This window comes from Pongo abelii, chromosome 11, assembly GCF_028885655.2.
Source record: "Pongo abelii isolate AG06213 chromosome 11, NHGRI_mPonAbe1-v2.0_pri, whole genome shotgun sequence".
NCBI classification, from domain to species: Eukaryota; Metazoa; Chordata; class Mammalia; order Primates; family Hominidae; genus Pongo; species Pongo abelii.
Genome location: NC_071996.2, coordinates 64,826,810 through 64,845,807, shown reverse-complemented (window position 1 = coordinate 64,845,807; position 18,998 = coordinate 64,826,810). Strand labels below are relative to the sequence as shown.

Below are 18,998 nucleotides of genomic sequence, written 5' to 3'. Positions count from 1 at the left end.
TTACTTAAAATTTCTGGTGGATAAACAGGCTTTAACTCACGTGCAAATAACTTTTTATAACGTATGTTTGCTTCATTTTTTTAACCAAGAATGAAAATATCCAGATATTTTATTTTGCCCGAGTTTCATACTTTCTTAATTCCTCCCCCTGTTGCTTCTCTATTATTTAAGGGGAAAAAATATCAAACTACCTTCAAGAAAACTTTTGTAAATAAAATGTGTTGGCCATAATGTGGCATGTAAGCTAAGGACTATTGAGTCTGTTTAGTGGCTTAGATTTCCCAACCTTCATCTTAAAGGTTTAGAACACCAAGAGAACATTTCCCTTTCACAAATGAAAAACCAAACACAAATAGCAGAAAAAATTGTATTGGTATCTACAACCAAGGCTGATCAGAAAATAAGAATCTAAATATGAAGAAGCTAAATATTTTAAACTTACCATAAATTATCTCTTGCCATAATATAAATCTGAGGGTACCACAAATAGATAGCTATGGGAAATTAAATATGCATCCAAAAGTTCAGAAAAATCTTAAAAGCATTTGAAAATGGCTTATTATTTTCAAAAAAGTGAATATTTAATAAGTACGTTTCTGCGATATTCATACTAGCACTCTTCAGGTTATCCTTTGAAAATTCAATAATTACTGCAAACTGAAATTTGATTTAATAATACAGTCAACTAGAATGCAAATATCTGTATGCACGTATCTGTACATACTTACATTTTTATGGTTAAGGGAAAACAGTGGGGTACCTCTCATGATATGTCAGAATTAGGACCTAATCACTCCTAAGTGTTCCTGCATATTGCTATTAAATGATGATCTAGGCCAATTCTCACTCCTGGTAAGCTTTGCAAATTGCCACCATCTCTGATGTTACAGAAGGGGCACATCTGAAACATAATTAGCACACAGGGAAACAGCTTCCTCATTCTCTTACTGTATGGCACATCATAGTGACGTAGAAGTGTTGCCAATGTCTACTCACTATTCAGATACATAGAAGCACACCTGAGTCCTGAATACTCGCAAAATAATACACAAAGCTGCATATTACCAAGCTACTTGGATAAAAGGAATGCTAAGTGTATAAGACTCTTTCTTTATATGCCAGAAAAACATATTTTTAAAAACAAGTAGAAAGAGATATGGCAGGAAATGATTAAAAGCACAGATTTCCCAGCATTCAAATAATGAGCTGACAGACAAATTTTTCCTAAGAAGTTTCCCAGTGTTTTGCTGGAAAGTAGTTTTCTGCTCAGAATTCTAAATTACAGGAAAAGTTTAATATATGTACTATATGATGACCTCATTCTAGACTTCAAATATTACCTGGGCAATATTCATTTAAAATCCTGTCTGTACTCATAACTTCTAAATATTTACCAGTTCTAAATATTTTAATTTGTATCATCTAGTATTATGTATAAACTCTAGACATATTCTTGGATGATACTTTAGCATTATGTATTTATTCAAATGTGCTTAATTCACTACGTAAATGATTGAATTGCAACCAAAAAATTGGGATCTTCTAACACAAGTTTCAAAGTAATAAAACACCCATGGTTGCATTTTAAAGCTTATGGGACAGAATATGCCTGCCTGAAAGAAGTCTTGGAATTTACTCATCAGATTTAATTCACCAGATATTAACAAATTTATTTCTAATAATTACCCAGAAAAGTAGAAAAGCAGAAGAAAACATATCATTTAAGTTTGTCAAACGTAAAAAGACAAAGAGCACATTTCTGACAAAGAGTATTTATTTTGTTTGTCCAGTTTAGTAATGCCATAAGATTACAAGCAAACTTAATGTCTTATATTTTACTTAAAGAAATAATCACAAATTGATTTTTGTTATTTTTTTAACGCCACAGACTTTAAACTGTATTAACAGATTCTACTTTCTTCTAGGGTAAATGCCTTCTTTGGAAATAAACATAACTTGACTACATTTTTTGTTACTTTTTTCTGGATGCATGTGTAAATAGATCAAATGAGAAATCCTTGAAATTACATTTAAAGCGGACCAAATTAAGATTTCCATAGTACTGATTTACCCTTGATGTAATTTAAAATGTATAAACTGCCACTCAGAATAGAAGTGCAATACCTGACATTTAATCATTTAGCAGTCTTTTAGATATAGGTGAATTACTGCACTGTTATTTGAACTGAAGCATCTCATAATATATATATGTAACAGATTTTGTATGATACAAAACTTTACAGCAAGCTATTTGAATGTTTATTAAAAAAATTCTCAAAATGACATGGAAACATGTTTACTGTATAAATAAAAGCACTTATACATTAACAGTGTACATTATTCAATAATTTACATCATCGTAAAAGAACTGGGGTGTAAGTTAACCAGTGCAAACTACTATACTATATTCATATTACAGTCATGTTCATCATAAAAATATCAGTTATTGTATTTTTAAAGCATCGAAAAAGTGAACTGTATTTCAGTATAAAAATTCTGGTAAAATATTCTCTAGGCCTAATGTTTTTGTTAACATAAGTTTGTCTGTTTAATGTAAAGTGCAGAAGAGTTGCCTGGCAATTAAGTTGGATCGGCATAGAATGTTAGGTTTTGCTAGAGAAAGGGGTTCTGTGGTCAAAAAGTTTGGAAAAAACTGGGTCAAATAAAATTAAACATGACTGATTTTATTAACCTTGGGGTTTCAGATGCTAATATACCTTATCAAGCTTTAGAAAGTGAGAGTTTCTAAATATGTTTGGCCATGGAAGCTCCTTCATAGACCTTCTATGACCAAAAGTCATAGGAACATTTTTAAATGAAAATTGTGTTAAAGAGTTCTAATACAGAATGTCACCTGGCAGAAGCTTACATGAATAATACCATTTGTCATTTTAAAAGTTTTACCTCAACTGTGAGCCTCCAAGTAAGAGAGATAATCATAATTGACCGCAGAATAGTTCAGTAACAACCATCTGTATAACCAGGATGTTAAGATTACAGGTTGCTGAGCCACATTATCACCATTCAATGTGAACGACACATAGTGTTTTTACATTTGCTTTTTCCTACAACACTTCTAATTAGAATTCTGTTTCTTTAATTTACCAGCTCAGTTAATGTCCTCTCACATTATCAAATATATGTTCATAAAAAAGCCAGAGAACAAAATTATGTGTATTACCTATTCACACATTTTTATAAAACTGACCAAGTGAATTTGACAGCAAATTATATAAAATTATCAGTGTCAAGTGACTATGCATTACTTCCTTTCCAGGATTTTTTAAAGTGAAAGCTGATTTAAAATTCTGTAAGTTTGTAAAAGGTTTTGTTCAAGATATTGCCATCTATCCTCCATCTTAAGAAACAAGGGATTTTATAAAATCTATAAATTCATTTGGTCAGCAGTCATAAAATTATGTCACTCACTGTTAGGTTAGAAAATACGCATTTAAAGCATAAGAAAAATATGTGGTTTATTAAATCTTCACTAAGACAGACATGAGGTGTTTGCCAAGAAAGAAATTACATTAATTATAACATCTTATATCAGGGATATTAAACACTAAAGATCTGGTGATTCTACTTCGCATTTTCGGCAGTTTTAGTACCAGGCAGAAAAGTTGCTGTGGTGCCTACTATGCTCAAAACACCACATTACATAGATGCACTCAAAATACTTACTGGGTTTTTAATGGCAAAACTACCACTAATGTTAATGTTGTCAAATAAGTCAAATGTATAATTTCTGAACAATTAGAGTGGTTAATTACTTGTTTATTTTTAAGTTTATAAAGAGTTGACATTACATTTAAACAACAATTTAATTAGGACAATTTTGAATGTTGCCCTATCATCAAAAATATATGCCATTTCCCAAAAGTCGAGATTTAGAGCAGGATGCCATTTTAAGTGAACTATGTCTTCACTAATGAAATAGGGTGCAGAGAGAAATACTATGTTTATTAAGAACTTTTTGCTTAGAGAAGACAATAAAACATATTTAAGAAAAATATATACTACAAAAAATAAAAAAGGAAAAAATAATGCCTTCTGTAGTCTTATTTCACTACAGATTTGACTAGGGAAATAATTTTCTTCTTCACGGACAAAGATCTTTAAGTTTCTTTTCTCTGATTATTTGATCAAGGAACAAACTATATTACAAACACAGCACAAAATCCAGGCTTTCATTTCTAGCCAACCCTCAAACACCACCAACTACAAACAAAATTTAAAAGTCTAATTTGTAACCTTCAGATAAGTATAAATTAGTTTTTTCTAGGCTTTCATCATTTGGCTTCTTATACAATCTATCTTGTAAAGTACATTCCTCTAAATTTACATTATTTAAAATTAAGGCTAAGCATTATTTAAATCAATTAATCATACAATACTTTATGACAATATGCACATATTTATAAAATAACTTTTCCAAAAGCAGTAATACCTCAAGTTAAAAAAAAATCTTTTATTGCTTTTAACTATCTGCTAAAATAAAAACACACAGAAAGGTAAGAGGTTTAACAGGTAGGAAGAACAGAAAACTCTTAAAAGTTTTAAAGTCGTCCGGTTCACTTCTTCCAAGCAAAAGAATTCAGTGTCTCTTCAGGTTTAAAATTCTAAACATTCAAATTGCCATAGTGCCCTGCAAAAACTAATACATAAGTAAAATTATTATCTATTAAGAATAAAATGGTTTTTAATTGTTTTTGACTAATTATATTCCATAAGAGCATTTTCTTAAGAGAGAGAAGTTTGTTTCCAAGGCTTATAATTCAAGTCAATAAATATCAGTAATGTTGACCCAGTAACTTCCATCAGTAAATACAAGAAAAACAAAACAAAAACTCTGAAACATTAAAGCACAGGTAAAATGTAACTGTCTTATAGCTTGAATTTTAAAAAACCCTGAATATCAGGTTAATAGTAACCATTTGAAATGAGAAATGAACAGCTTCATAATCTGTCATGGATTAAAATTTTTCCCTCCCTGAGAAAAAATATCACTACAGTAAACTACCCTTTTTAAAAATAATGGTGGTTTTGGCCCTTAAAAGTGATTTGAAAGATCATTTTTTTTTAATTCAAAAAACCTGTCATAAAAATTGAACAGTATATTTACAATTTAACATGAAGTCAAATTGTTTGGCACCTATACCAATATTAATCTTATATTTGTGTTAAGCTGAAAAATATGGAAAAGTATATGGCATACAAAATATATTATTTCCAGTACTGGTACTCGGGATCACTTAAATTTTTTTTACTAACTAAGAACTATCTAGAATGCAGTATAAATATCAAAAGCAGGATACTCACATCGTCATATATGAAATTCGCAGACCCTTGTTGCAAGTGGTCTCTTTTCCTAAAGAAATCTTTAAACAAAGAAATTACTTTTTTATTGTAATTTAAAATACATAGTTTCAAATATTTAGTGCCCCCAGGTACAAAAAAAGAATAATTTCATATTCAATTAAATATTAAGTGATTGAATAGCCCAGGCAACAGAGATATGAAGAAAAACTTCCAAAAATAACATAACAAGTTTTTATCATTTATATTCCTTAATATTTGAAGGCTTAAAACTAATTAGATTTAACAGTGAATAAAGGGGGAAAACACACATTATTATAAACTTGCTGGAGGAAATGAGACACATTATTCAAGAAAAATAGCTACATAATACTGTACACCTAGTTTTAAATAGTCAATACCTGTCAATGCTCGAAGCTTCACACAGCAAGCAACATAATCATCAAAGAAAATTCTGCCATTCTTGCTATAACGTTTAACAATAGTAGTTAATGTTTGAGGACTCAACCTATAACCTAAAAAAGAGATAAATTAAAACTTCTAAATGTAAATAACATAAGAACACTGCAAGATTGCTTTCTCATTAATGAAGTCATAATTTTCAAAATTCATTCCACAAAAATATAGTTAGAAACAAAACACATTAATATTGAAATTGATCAGACAAAGGCTTCACTGTTAATCCTGTTAATCGGTATAAATATCACAATTCTAACTCTGTAATAAAGTCAAAGCTAAGGAAAAGAAAATAATTCTCTTCTTATGAATTTATCATATATTATTTTGAAATAATGTCTAATTTCATGGGTTTTAATGCTTCAATATTTCGATTATGTAACTTTGTATAGTTCTTAAAGAATATAAATGCAAAGATTACTAATGATCTTTATTATTCAAATGATATTTCCCACTGAACATATTACTTGAAAGTATCTTTTATAACTAAGAGAAATTGGAGGATCAACATGATTACAGGGGAAAAAAACAGAAAAATATTCTTTTTTGTCCTGGAATTCTTAGTGTTTCTTCATACACTGTAATAATAATAACAGCTTTCTCACTATTTCACTGATTTCCTTGGTTCTTTGTTCTAGTAGTCCTGTGATGTCCAAAATTTTGGATTTTATACTTATATCAATGAGAAGGAAGTTTTTGATCATGTACTCCCAGTATGTTTAAATTAGTTTTAAATTCTATACATGTATTATTGTTTGATTACTCCCATTTAAAAAAATACATAAAATCTAAAATTTAAAACAAATACAATTGAATAAAAACATAAATTAATATATTTTACTTGCTGTACCCTTATAGATGGCCCTATGCATTTAATGAGATGTATACATTTTACTAAGAAGAATGGTAGCCCAGTATTATTGCCCATACATTACTGGATTTGTAGACTTGAACAAATGACACTAATCAATTCAAAGGTGAAAACAACCAAAATAAATGCAACAGGAGAAAATCATACATGTAGCTACAATAGAATGTAATACGGGAAAGGTATAAATTGAAAGAAGCAGTAAAACATGCAAACTAATGTAATTATATGCAAATATATTTTGAACTTCATATTAGAGAGTTATGAGCTAAATGTGGTACTGATAAAATTCCTAGATTTTCCCACAGTATTCTCAGCAAAATAATTTGAATATTTTAAAATATACATGAAGATCTTAAATTTGGATAATCCAGAATACCCTTTTTACATTCCACTGCCTAACTGGAACTCTGGAGATTTTCTTTTCTGCCAAAGATTACATTAATTTCCCAACATTAGGCTGAATTAAGGTCCAGGTTTAATCCATTAGGTATTAAGGATCTATAATTGAACTGCATATGTTTATATGGGCTGGACTGTCACTACTACTAAATTAAAATGTCTATTTACAAAACAAAACCAAACAAATCACTAATTTGACTTATTTAAATTGCAATTTGAGATAAGCCCACTTCCATTGGGTTCAGATTTTAACTTCCAAAAAATTAATTTTCATACAAATAGATTTTGTTTAGAAAAGAGTGTAAATCACAAGCATAAGAACAATTCATAAAGCTACTTAAAACTGCATTAACTTTAAGCAAATTAAACACCATTGTATGTTATCCATTTTGAAAGTATACTAGGAACATCAGCTTATCAGAGGTATAAGAATAAAGTTATATACTTTTAAATTACTCTAAAATGCAACCTTTCCATCTTGATGTATTTTGGCACCTGCTATGTGTTCTGCACTATCTAAGAAAAAAAAGACAAACAAAAACATGGTTTTTACCGCTGAAAAGCTATTTTGTACAGACTTTTGACTGACGGAGGCAAGCTTTGGCTCCCAATTAGAGATCTTGCTAAGTTATAAAAGAATACAATCTAAGTGGTAAGTACTAACAAAGAAATAAATTTAAACACAACAGAAGAAATTCAGAATGTATGCATGTATGGAAGATCATCTTTTGAAAAAAATCATAATTAAAATGGTTTTGTTGAGGTCTTTGGTCAGAATTTACCTACAACCTTGAAAACAAACAAAGGAACTTGCTGGCAAAAAAATATATCCCTTTATTAGTTAGTAAATTGTAGCAATTAAGTTCATCTAATCAAAGAACAAAGATTAGCTTTATAGATTCTAAAGAATGTTAATGTTCTTACCCATAAGACCAATGGCTTGACGCAACTCATGATGTTCTACTGTGCCACTTCCATCTTGATCAACAGTCATGAAGTTTTCCTTCCAGGCATTAAGAGCTGACCATAGCTCTTTGAATGCATTAAATCCCATTTTTCCTGTGTAATCTCTCTGATAGTTTTATTAACAAAAATAAATTCTGATACCTGAGTTTATCTGACTCTAAATCATTGACTAAAACATGAGTATGCTTCTGTAGACTTAGCCAAACTCATTATATGAATAGATTTCTGTATAAAAACTAGAAAGCCTAGAATTTAAACAGGATCTTACAAAGTATTTTTAAATTCACTAGTTTACTATGGGCACTGAAATCTAACCACTGGCTTGATAGTCAGAAAGCAATTACTCTTTATTCTAGTATTTTCTATTTCTATTCAAGGATACATCCAACATGGCAATCATAATTCTGCAGGTTTCCAAACTGAAGGCTGTAAAACATATTCAATATTTAAATTAGAGTATGCCCAACTTTATCTATGTAAAATTATGACAATCTCTAGTTTCAAAATAAAACATTTAAAAACTGCCAAAATATATAAAATCACCACAATCAACAAGCTATTATTCAATGTTAAGCACCCATTGTTTAAAAAAAATTACTGCCTTCAAAGTACTCACATCTAATGAGGGGACTAAGGTAATTAAATGAGCAATTATAAACTAACTGAAAATTATTGTGACAAAGACATTCCAGGTCTGTAAAGCACTTGGCTTCAACCAAGCCTGAGGAAAAGGAAGGCTTCCAGTCTTCATAACACAAATGACAAGTGGAGTTAAAGTAAAAGTTTGACATGTATTCAGAGATCACAAACTTGAGTTAAAGTATATGGGAGAGAGTGACATATGATGACATCAGAAAGGCAAATGAAGGCCAAATTATGAAACTTTCGAATACTACCCCCAAAAAGTTTGGGCCAATGAAAGCCACTGAAGTGTTTTCAGAAGCAGAAGGGAAATTCTAAAATTTCCATTTTAGAAACTTAGTTTACAATGAATAAAATATAAAGTGAGATGATATTGGAAATAGGTAAGCCCGTTGGTAGTTTACTGTAATAGACCAAGTAGGAAAAAATGAGTATCTGAATTGAAGCAACTGGTTTTTCTCGGGGGTTGGGGGGAGAAAAAAGGAAGAAAAAATCAATACAAACTATCTTAAAACCAGGGGTGATTTGAAATATTAACACTTTTATATTTATAGAACTACAACTGATGATCTATTGATAAAATTCCATTTTTCTAATCCTTTTCTAATTTTTCTAATCCAATTACATTCAACTTGTATGCTGACATATCTCAAGACTAAATTCATGTCCTGATAAAGAAAACATCATGTTTAATTTTAAACATCAGTTTAAAATTTTAAACATCAGTTTAAATTTACAAAGTGCTTAATAGCAGCTCGTTAATATGAAGGAATGAATAAAAATTTTCAAAATTATTTCATTTTATCCATAACATTTTAACATTTTATAAAAGCAGAAAATTATTTCAGCTAAATTTTAGACCCACTAAAGAAAAAATTATAAAACATTTCAAGAGTTAAAATTGCTGATTTTCTTTAAATGTTTAATATAGTATCAATGTTAGAATTGTTGGTTGTAGTATTTTCAAATTGACAACTCAATAGATACTCAATGTGTTCTTAGTATGAATAAGGCGGCATGTGTTACATGATTTCACATAAACATGCTAAACGTATAATAGTTCCAATTTTTAAACAGGAAGAAACTGGGACCCAGAAAGGTAGTTCCCCACGTTTACAAAGCTAAGGCTATACAACTATCAGAGTGAGGGGATTACATGAGAAATTTCTGGAATGGTATTTCCTCTTTTGGTCAAGTAAATAATATCTATTTTGCTTTACAGTTAACTTGGCACACATTCATAAAGTGGGAGAATCCGAATTAATGATAATAGATCGCTAAAACTGAATCAGCAAATAAGCAGATCTTCAATATCAGAATAGGAATGTGTATGTATAAGAAGAAATATTTAGGACAAAGAGTGGAGAGACAGACTTTTCAGGAAAGTTGACAGATTTTTCACTTCCTCCCCATAGCCCATGAGAATGGAGAGTAAACTGATTTAAGACATAAAACTTTAGAGAAAAAGAGAATTAGACAGGAAACAAAGGAACAAAATTTTGCAAGTTGAAGAGCTGATGGATGTGAGTTAACCAACCTAGATCTGAGAAAATGGATTCCTGAACTTGTAATGAGAAAAGCTGAGAAGCAACCCTTGGAGAAGACCCCAAATGCCAAAGAATTGGCAGTACTTCTGAAAGTGGGTGTGAAAGTGGAGATAAAAACAGAAGAATTGGCTGAATGTCTACCTAAGGAGCATTCTAAGCCTCATATCCCCTCCCTGCCTCAGTTCAGTTGGATGGATGCTACACCTACTTCCAACCCAGCAGAAGTCTGGAATTTTATTCTCTGGAGGAGTCTCTGAAATGTAAGATACCAGAGCTGAGACAGGGCTATCTTCTAAAAGCAAGGCAATTAAAGGACAATTTACAAAAGATTTGAGAACGCTTCTGAGTCCACCTCTCCTTTCCAGGCAGAAGGTCAACTGAAAACCCAGTCCAAAAGGGAATCCCTAAAGATACTGACACCCAGAGTTCCAAGACAAAACTGCCCAGCCAAACCACCATACATTGAAGCCCACAATCAATGCCTAACCATGATCTCAGGGCTTCTAATCAGCCTTTTAGTTAAAATATGAGCAAGGCAGTATCATCAGATAACTGAGAAAAGCACCTAACATGAAAGACAACCAAAACAAGCAAAATAAGAAGAAAAAACAATCTGGAAAAAACAAAGTTTGTATAGGAAGAAAAAACTTTAAAAATATATTAATAGTCTCAGAGAGATAAGGGACAATATCGCATTCATGAAAATAGAACAGAAGCTCTTGGATTTTAATGAAAAGCAGAAATGAAAGACTCAATAGAAGGTTTAGGACATAAAGTTGAGGAAAATTCCCAAAACGTTCAGGAAAAAAAAATGATAGGAGGGAAAAGATGATAAAAGTAGAAAACCCAGTGAAAACAAAAAGCATTCCAAGAAACAGAAAATGTCATTGAAGAAAACGTCCTACATCTAAAGCAAAGGAGTTTCCAGGCTGAGAATACCATCTGAGTTCCCCCACACAACACAACTAGGCACTTTACCATCAAATCGCAGAACACTAAAGACAAAGATCTTACAAGCTTCCAGAGAGGAATAACAAATCACATCACATCCAGGCAGGAAAGAGAAAGATAAAGCAACAAGGATGCTAGAAACAATGGAGCAATATCTTTAAAATTCTACTTGAGAATCATTTGTAACCTAGAATTCTATACAGGCCAATCAATTCTGAAGGCAGAATGAAAGCATTTTTAGATACATAAGCTCTCAAAAATTTATCTTCCATGTATTCTTTTGTTTGTTTGTTTTTGAGACGATGTCTCACTCTGTCACCAGGCTGGAGTGCAGTGGCCCAATCTCAGCTCACTGGAACCTCCACCAGCCAGGTTCAAGTAATTCTCCTGCCTCAGTCTCCCGAGTAGCTGGGACTACAGGTGTGTGCCACCATGCCCAGCTAATTTTTGTATTTTTAATAGAGACGGGGTTTCACCATGGTGGCCAGGGTGCTCTCGATCTCTTAACCTCATTATTCGCCCACCTCAGCCTCCCAAAGTGCTGGGATCGCAGGCATGAGCCACTGTACCTGGCCGTATTTTTTTTTTTTATTAAGAAGCTGCTTAACTATACATTTCACTAAAATAAAATAATGAATTTCTTTGAAAGAGGACAACAAGAGATGGAGTAAAAAGGAGATCTAACTCAAGAGAAACGGGAAACCAGCTCCAGAATGATGGTGAAAGAATCCCAGTATGACAGCTACACATAAAAAACAGCATATCCCAGAGTTCTAGGATAATACCTGAAAACTACTGATTTCAAGAAAAGCAAAACATTACATAAAAAGGAAAAGTAATCATGCATTATCATAAGATACAGCTATAAGCAGCATTCAGATAGTAAAAATAAGGTAAAGACTAACATACCTAACAAAAATTATTATATATTATAACTACATTGGAAGGACAGGAGGATGGGAAATGTTCCTCTGTGGAGTGCAGAGACAGGGGAGAGTTTAAGGTTAAAATAAAGTGAAATCCTCATCTTCCATAGCAGGATATCAATAGATAATCATAAAATCCAAAAATCAATCGTGAAAAAATATTCTATCTTGAAATCTGGAAGCAAATTTCAAAAGAATCAGATTTTTAAAAGTCAAAAGAAGTGTCCTCTATGAGCAGTTAATGAGCAGTTAATGTTGATGAGACAGGAATACACAATGAACAGTTATTTTCATAACGAGTTTTACAGTTATTTGACTCCTTAAACTTATGTGCATGTATAACTGTGATAATTTTTTAAACATTTTAATTACAGGGACAAAAAAATAAGAAAATAAATTTCCTATTATAATTTCAACAAAAGGGGAAAAAAGAACTCACGAGAGTAAGTTCCACTAATTCCAGACTGTGTCAAACATCTCTGAAGTTCTTCAGCATCCACTTCACCATCCTGTTTAAAAATAATTATGACCTAATTTAATGTGCAGTTATATAAAAGCATATTAAAATGTTAATTGACTGTTCTAGGCCAATCAAGACATATGCATTCTTTGAAACATTACTCTATAATTAACTACAAAATTCTAGAGATAATTACTGACAACAAAGGCATATTACAAAATATCATACCACAGAAATAATTTCTTCCACTTCTGAAGAATAGCACAATTACCCTGTTCTATAATGGTTCAAGACAATCTCATAAGAGTCATTGTACTTCTATTTTAAACAGTTAGAAAAACAGTTAAACAGTTAGAAAAATGCCTAACATGTGTTCAGAAAAGTCTCGAAAACATCCCCACTCATGCTGTTTTGGGAGGAGATTATTTATAAATAATACTGAAGCTTTAACTGGAAGGGGAAAATATATCTTCCCCCACCACTACCCCTAGCAAAATTCCAGAGTCCCCCTGTATCTTGCTGCTATTCTTCTGATTACTGCCCAAACATGTCTTGCCTGAACTTATTACAGAAAATAAAGTTTTAAAATGCAAACAAGAAATCACAATGGAAATGAAATAGGTTGAGTATTCTCATTATGATTTAGTACCTCCTCCTGTTTTTGACAAAAATAAGTAATTCCTTTGGAACCATCACATACATTGGCAGAAATGCAAAACGTCAGCTATGATGAAGGATCAAGGAGGCAAATTTAAAACCTACTCTTCATAAGAGATCTAAGAAACAACAAAACAAAAAACTTTTCTAAACTACTTCTAAGAAATATTATTAACACTCACATTCTAATGGATTTTTGGCAAAAGAACCCCTTACAAAACTGCAGCTGTTCTAATAGAAATTACAAAATACTAAGCAGCATTCTTCTCAATGGACCATATGTATGGCATTACCTAGTCAAAAGTATCTAAGTGCTCCTTTCTCTGTCACACATATTTTCTGGGAATCTTGCTTACTAAATTTGAAATTCTGTAGTTAGAAACTTATACCTTTAAAAATTAGCCATATTTTTAGATCAGAGGACAGGTTAGAAAATTTTTCCTCAAATTAAAAGATGGCAGAAGGCCTTTTTGGCACAGGAACAAGCTATGCAAACACCTGAAGGAAGAGTGTTCTATGCTCCTGCTGTCCTATACAGCAGCCATTAGCCGTATGTTCCATTGAGCACTTGAAGTGTGGCTAGTCTGAATTACAATGTTCTGTGCGTATAAAATACACACTAGATTTCATATATTTAGTAAAAAATGTAAAATATAATTGATAATTTTTATGTTTATCAAATGTTGAAATGTTAGGATTTTTATATAATGGGTTAAATAAAACATTAAAATTAATTTCACTTATTGCTTTTTACTTTTTGAAATAATGCTGTGAGACATGAAAACTATTTATGTGCTTTGCATTTGTGGCTCATCTTATATTTACTTTGGGCAGTGCTGTTCTCGGCAAACAGAACAAGTGCAAACGCTTGGTGTTGCAATCATCTTCACCTGTTCACCTCTAGCACATCTTTCCCTACATTCTCATCATTTTCTACATGTCTGTATCTCTCTGGCTACACAGAGATCTTCTGAGTCAGTGTCTGAGTTTCCTTCATTTTTGTATTCCCAGCTGTAGCAGAGTATCCAGTACAAAGAAGGTTAGCTGTTTGGTAGAGTGAAGACAACTACCTCTGGTTCTTCACTAAACTGCTGGCATTTCTGACTGTTTGTGACCACGTTCATTTACTACTTCAAAACATTAAAAATATTGGTATTTCTCACTCAAATGTGGATTACATTTAAAAATCTGTACAATGAATGGAACTCTGCTTTACATGTGCTCTTCACAGAATTTTTGAAGTTAGAAAAACAACCATAACAGCTTTGCTGGAAGTTATTCATTGCCATCAGAAAGCATTCTGCTAATATATCACTTCAGAGATGTTGTGAAAATATGTTATCTTAATGACTAACTCACAAATAAGCAATGTCTTCCTACACTACATGGATAAAATCCAAGTGATACTTTTGGATTTCTTTACCTATAGCTGAAGCTGATACTTAGGCTAACTATATAAACCCTTAACTGAATTAGGTACCATTAGTGGTAGAAAGCTGAATGTCCTAATTAAATTACAAGAGCATCAGGTAGAGAATTAATAAAAGTCAATTGCCCTTCGTTAGGCAGCAAGATTTTAAAATAATATCCAACTTCAAGTCCTATTTGTTCAGTTACTCAATTTGAGTCTCCACTTACTTACCTATAATACAAAGGTACCTGTGTCATGCCCACATCACAGTTGCTGTGTGGAAAAGTAGAAGCAGTGTGCATACAAAAGTTAAAGTTGTTGGTATTACTGTGATGCGTGTCTGTATGTATGAAGACAGAAACCAGAATTTCCCCAAATTGATGACTTAATCCTTACTGTTTAGAATACTTCATCCTACAAATAAGAACACTGCAGAAACCTTTAATCAGGTGTTTTTCATAGAGCATTATTAATTATGAGGCCCATCAAAAAAGGATATGGCTGTAGATGTGAGTTTGGTAGTTGGGTTCCAGGAGCAGTATACCTAAGTCAGATGTTGCACCTGATCCCTCAAAGCTAGGTAGAACTCAACATATGAAAAAATACAGTCTAAATATTTAGACTAAAAATTGAAAACGGGATAGTTAATTCATCCATTCAAAACATTTATCAAATGTTTATATATTCCTAATATCTATCTGTCAAGTAGGGAAAATATGACCAGAACCCTGTCTTTATGGAGTTTATTTATTCAAAAGCACAAGACTGGGAAATTTAAGGAAAGTATCAAATAGTTCAAACATAGCAAATTTATTGCCGACAATTAAAACGCTAAAATAGTCAGAAGTCAATAAAAGTTTCCAAATATATGTCTAGTTCATATACTTTAAGTTGTAATTTTATATGATGAATGTATTATATAGTCAAACAGAGATAATAGAATTATTCTCAGTATAATACTACTTATTCCCAGTATAATCCTTTAAAATGGCAATGGTATAATGAGTAGAACAGTTAAGGTACCATTTAGCTGCAAACAGCAGAAAATATTATTGAAGATGCTTAAACCAATAGGGGTTTATTGTTTCATATAAGAGGTCTGAGGCTAGGCAGAACAGGGCTGTATGGCAACTTAGACATGTCATCAATCTCTACATTTTTCCACATTCCCTATCTATAGGTCTTTATCTCAAGCCTGTTGTCTCAGGGTCACAAGATGGCTGCTGCACCTCCATACTTCAAATCCCCTTTCCAGGCAGGAAGAATGAAGGGGCAAAAACAGCCACAGCCAAGGCTTGCTCCCAGTAAGGCTTTTTTCATTTGGGGTAGAAAGATTTTCCAAAGATACTGCACCTACATGTCAATGGTCAGTCCTACGGCACATGGCTGCCTTTAGTAGCTACAAAGGTATCTGGGATGGTGACTATTATAGTTCCCCAGCCTCTATTACATAATAAAAGGTAAAAGGGGGTTGTAAATGAAATTGGGGTAGCCAAAACAGAATGTCTGCCACGTATATTAATTCTGTGTATACTGTCTATTCCTAGAAAAGCATATTAGACCTAGTAAACACTCAAGGGAATGAATAAAATGTTATTAAAGTTCTATAAAATTCTACCTACATCAATAAATCTTTCTTGACCATTATAAAAGAAAAGAGATATGGACTACAGCTAAGACTCAAGAGTGAATTTCTGTTTCTGCCCATTAGTATGGTATTGGAATATCCATTCTGCCAGTTTCTTTACCTTTTCCTAATCTGTTTTATCATCGAGCCTGTCCCAGAACCATCCACAATTTACAAATCTCCTCTTTGATACATTGCCCCAACTCCCTCAAGATGATTTTCATGTAGATCTCTTTTTCCAAATCCTCTCTGGCCCCCAGTCTCCATGCACCAATCCACTGTATTCCATAACTACAGAAGAGCTTTCAACTTTCCCCCCAAATTGTTAAACAAGTAAATGAAACATTATCAAGAAAAAAAAACACACATCTTAAAAAGATGTTCCCCAATGTTTCATTAACACATGCAACTATCTTAGTTCATCACTCTTCTAAGAAGTTTTATAGACAAAAACACAAATAAAGCAGGTGCTGCAATACATACTAAAGCAGCAAAAAAAAAAAAAAAAAAGACAAGCTCATTTATTTCAACAATAGGAGACAAACACCAATACACCTTCTTTTCAATCCCTTAATATATCTGGAATTCATGCTACTGTATGGTACAGGCTGAAGATTTATATTTACTTTTAGATAAATTGTTAATTATTTCAGGATAGTTAATTCAGGAATCATTCTTTCCCCACTGATACGAAATGCTAACTCTACCACATACTGAATTCACAGGTAAGCTTCTGGGGTCTTCAGTATTATATGTTTGTTTTTACATTAGGACCACACTGTCACAATTATTAATAATACATTTATATGATATATTGTAATTTAATATTTATTCTCAACAACATAGTATACAAGACAGACTTTAGAATCATTGCAGCAAGTGCCAAAAAGAAAAAAGAAAAAGAAATCTTTAGGAATTTGACTCAAATAATATTATATTATTTATCAATTAATTTGGAAGACATTGGCATCTTCTAATATTGTATTCCTTCTGATCTTGAATATTTACTCAATACTTCTGTCAAATACAACTAATACCTGATACAAAGGGGTATAATACATATCCTATTTGCTTAATTTTCCTTGAAATTTCACATGAAAAAAATATATACAACCACTTAGAAAATAATAAACTGTGGTATAGTGTTACAGTTACGTAGGAGTAAAAGAAAAGCTTCCCTTACCACAGTATTCACATATCATCAGTAACAATTCACCCACAGAATTCATGTACTTGAACTGGCAGTTTCACACTTCCCTATTGGTCATAATAAAGTCAGTCCTTTAAATAATCACTCAAATTTACTGGAAACAAATAACATCCTAAAACCATATCACATTGTAACATACTATTTCCTTTAATTTTTAATTAATAAATCCCGACATGATTATTTTGATAATCTGGAAAATTTACCAGCCATATAAAATCAAAATTACTATAAATGACATAACTTCACCTGTGAAAAAAATGTAATTTCTCAACTTGAATAAATTTATGAGACTCTGAAGTGATTTCCAATCATATTGTTTGACATACTTAGGTTTTAACTGAGATTTTTTTTTAAAAAATGGGAGTGAGGCCCAAGTTAGAAATATTGTTCCTTATAATTTTTTAAAATACTTCCTACTTTCCTAAAATTTCCAATACTCATTTTGCATGCTATAAAAGAATGTGCAGGCTAAACCTACTTAGCTTTGTGTTATCTATCACTCAGGGAGAGTATGATGCTCCTAAATGTCAAACAGAGTAAAGGAAATAAAAAGATTTAAGTGATAGAAAAATGATAACTCATAAGAAGATATATCTAAGTTTTGGTGGGGTGTTTAGTGACTAGTAAGAGGAGTCCCTTGCCGAAGAATTTCAGTAAGGCAAGCATACTAGGTAAGAAAGAATCAGATTTCCCCACTATGAAAAACAATGTTTCCTCTTTTAGTCAAATGAACAATGTATCAAGCATCACATCAACAGACTTTTAAAATGAAATAATTATGACTATGCTCATCTCTGATCTCAGGAAAAAAATTAGTCTGGATATATATAAAACATAAATTTCATATATATTTAAAATGATACTCTAAATAGCTGACATTTCTCTTAAACAATAATTTTTAAAGACATATTTATGCAATAAATTTAGCATCTCACCTGTCCAGCAACAGCACTGAAGTAAGTATACACGGAGTCACCAGCTGAGGAATAAGTGTCTGAAAATGCTGGGCACCCAGAGTATCCATCGAGGAGTATACCTGGGCCTGTTTCTGGCACTGGCTGTCCCATCTGCATTCCTGGCACCTGAATGCTAAAATTTCCAAACTATAATAGTGAAAGGGGAGAAGGTTAGTAATATAAATACTACCTATTATCTATAAAAGTTGGATTAAAAGAAATTATTAGAAGTCCGTCAAAAAGTAAACACAGATACCAAAAGCTTATAATCCTATCACAAAAACTTTAACTACAAAATGTTAGATGTCCTACATTAAGACATAATTCAATTCATCAACATATATTACCCAGCATTAAAAGAAGTGTAAAAGAAAAAAGCAAGTTACTAGCCTCTAAGAACTTAATCTAACAGAGGAACATGTACAATTTTTAAAAATGTTTACCAACATCACTGAAGTAAACAAAAAGTAAAACAATGCAAGATTTTTCCTAAAGCAAAACTAAGAAGTAAACCTCAAGACACATACTTAGAAGAATATATATGTAAATACAATGAAACTTTAAGTGTCAACATTTACAATATGTTGAGTATTGCATTCT

The 18,998-nt window shown here is 31.8% G+C and overlaps 1 protein-coding gene across 7 annotated transcripts in view; it reads right to left on the bottom strand.

Annotated features, from left to right (window-relative positions):
• Nucleotides 1–1,756: 1,756 nt before the first annotated feature.
• Nucleotides 1,757–18,998, bottom strand: part of GCA (grancalcin) — a 43,884-nt gene continuing 26,642 nt past the window's right edge. For 6 of the 7 annotated variants that reach the window (XM_024243015.3, XM_054548787.2, XM_054548788.2 and 3 more), the window contains 7 exons: nucleotides 18,378–18,545; nucleotides 12,517–12,586; nucleotides 8,394–8,437; nucleotides 7,970–8,117; nucleotides 5,721–5,834; nucleotides 5,323–5,381; nucleotides 1,757–4,657 (listed from right to left, as the gene is read on the bottom strand). In XM_024243015.3, coding sequence (XP_024098783.1) covers nucleotides 4,631–4,657; nucleotides 5,323–5,381; nucleotides 5,721–5,834; nucleotides 7,970–8,117; nucleotides 8,394–8,437; nucleotides 12,517–12,586; nucleotides 18,378–18,545 — 630 coding nt within the window. In that variant the 3' untranslated portion in view covers nucleotides 1,757–4,630. 7 annotated transcript variants of the gene reach the window in all.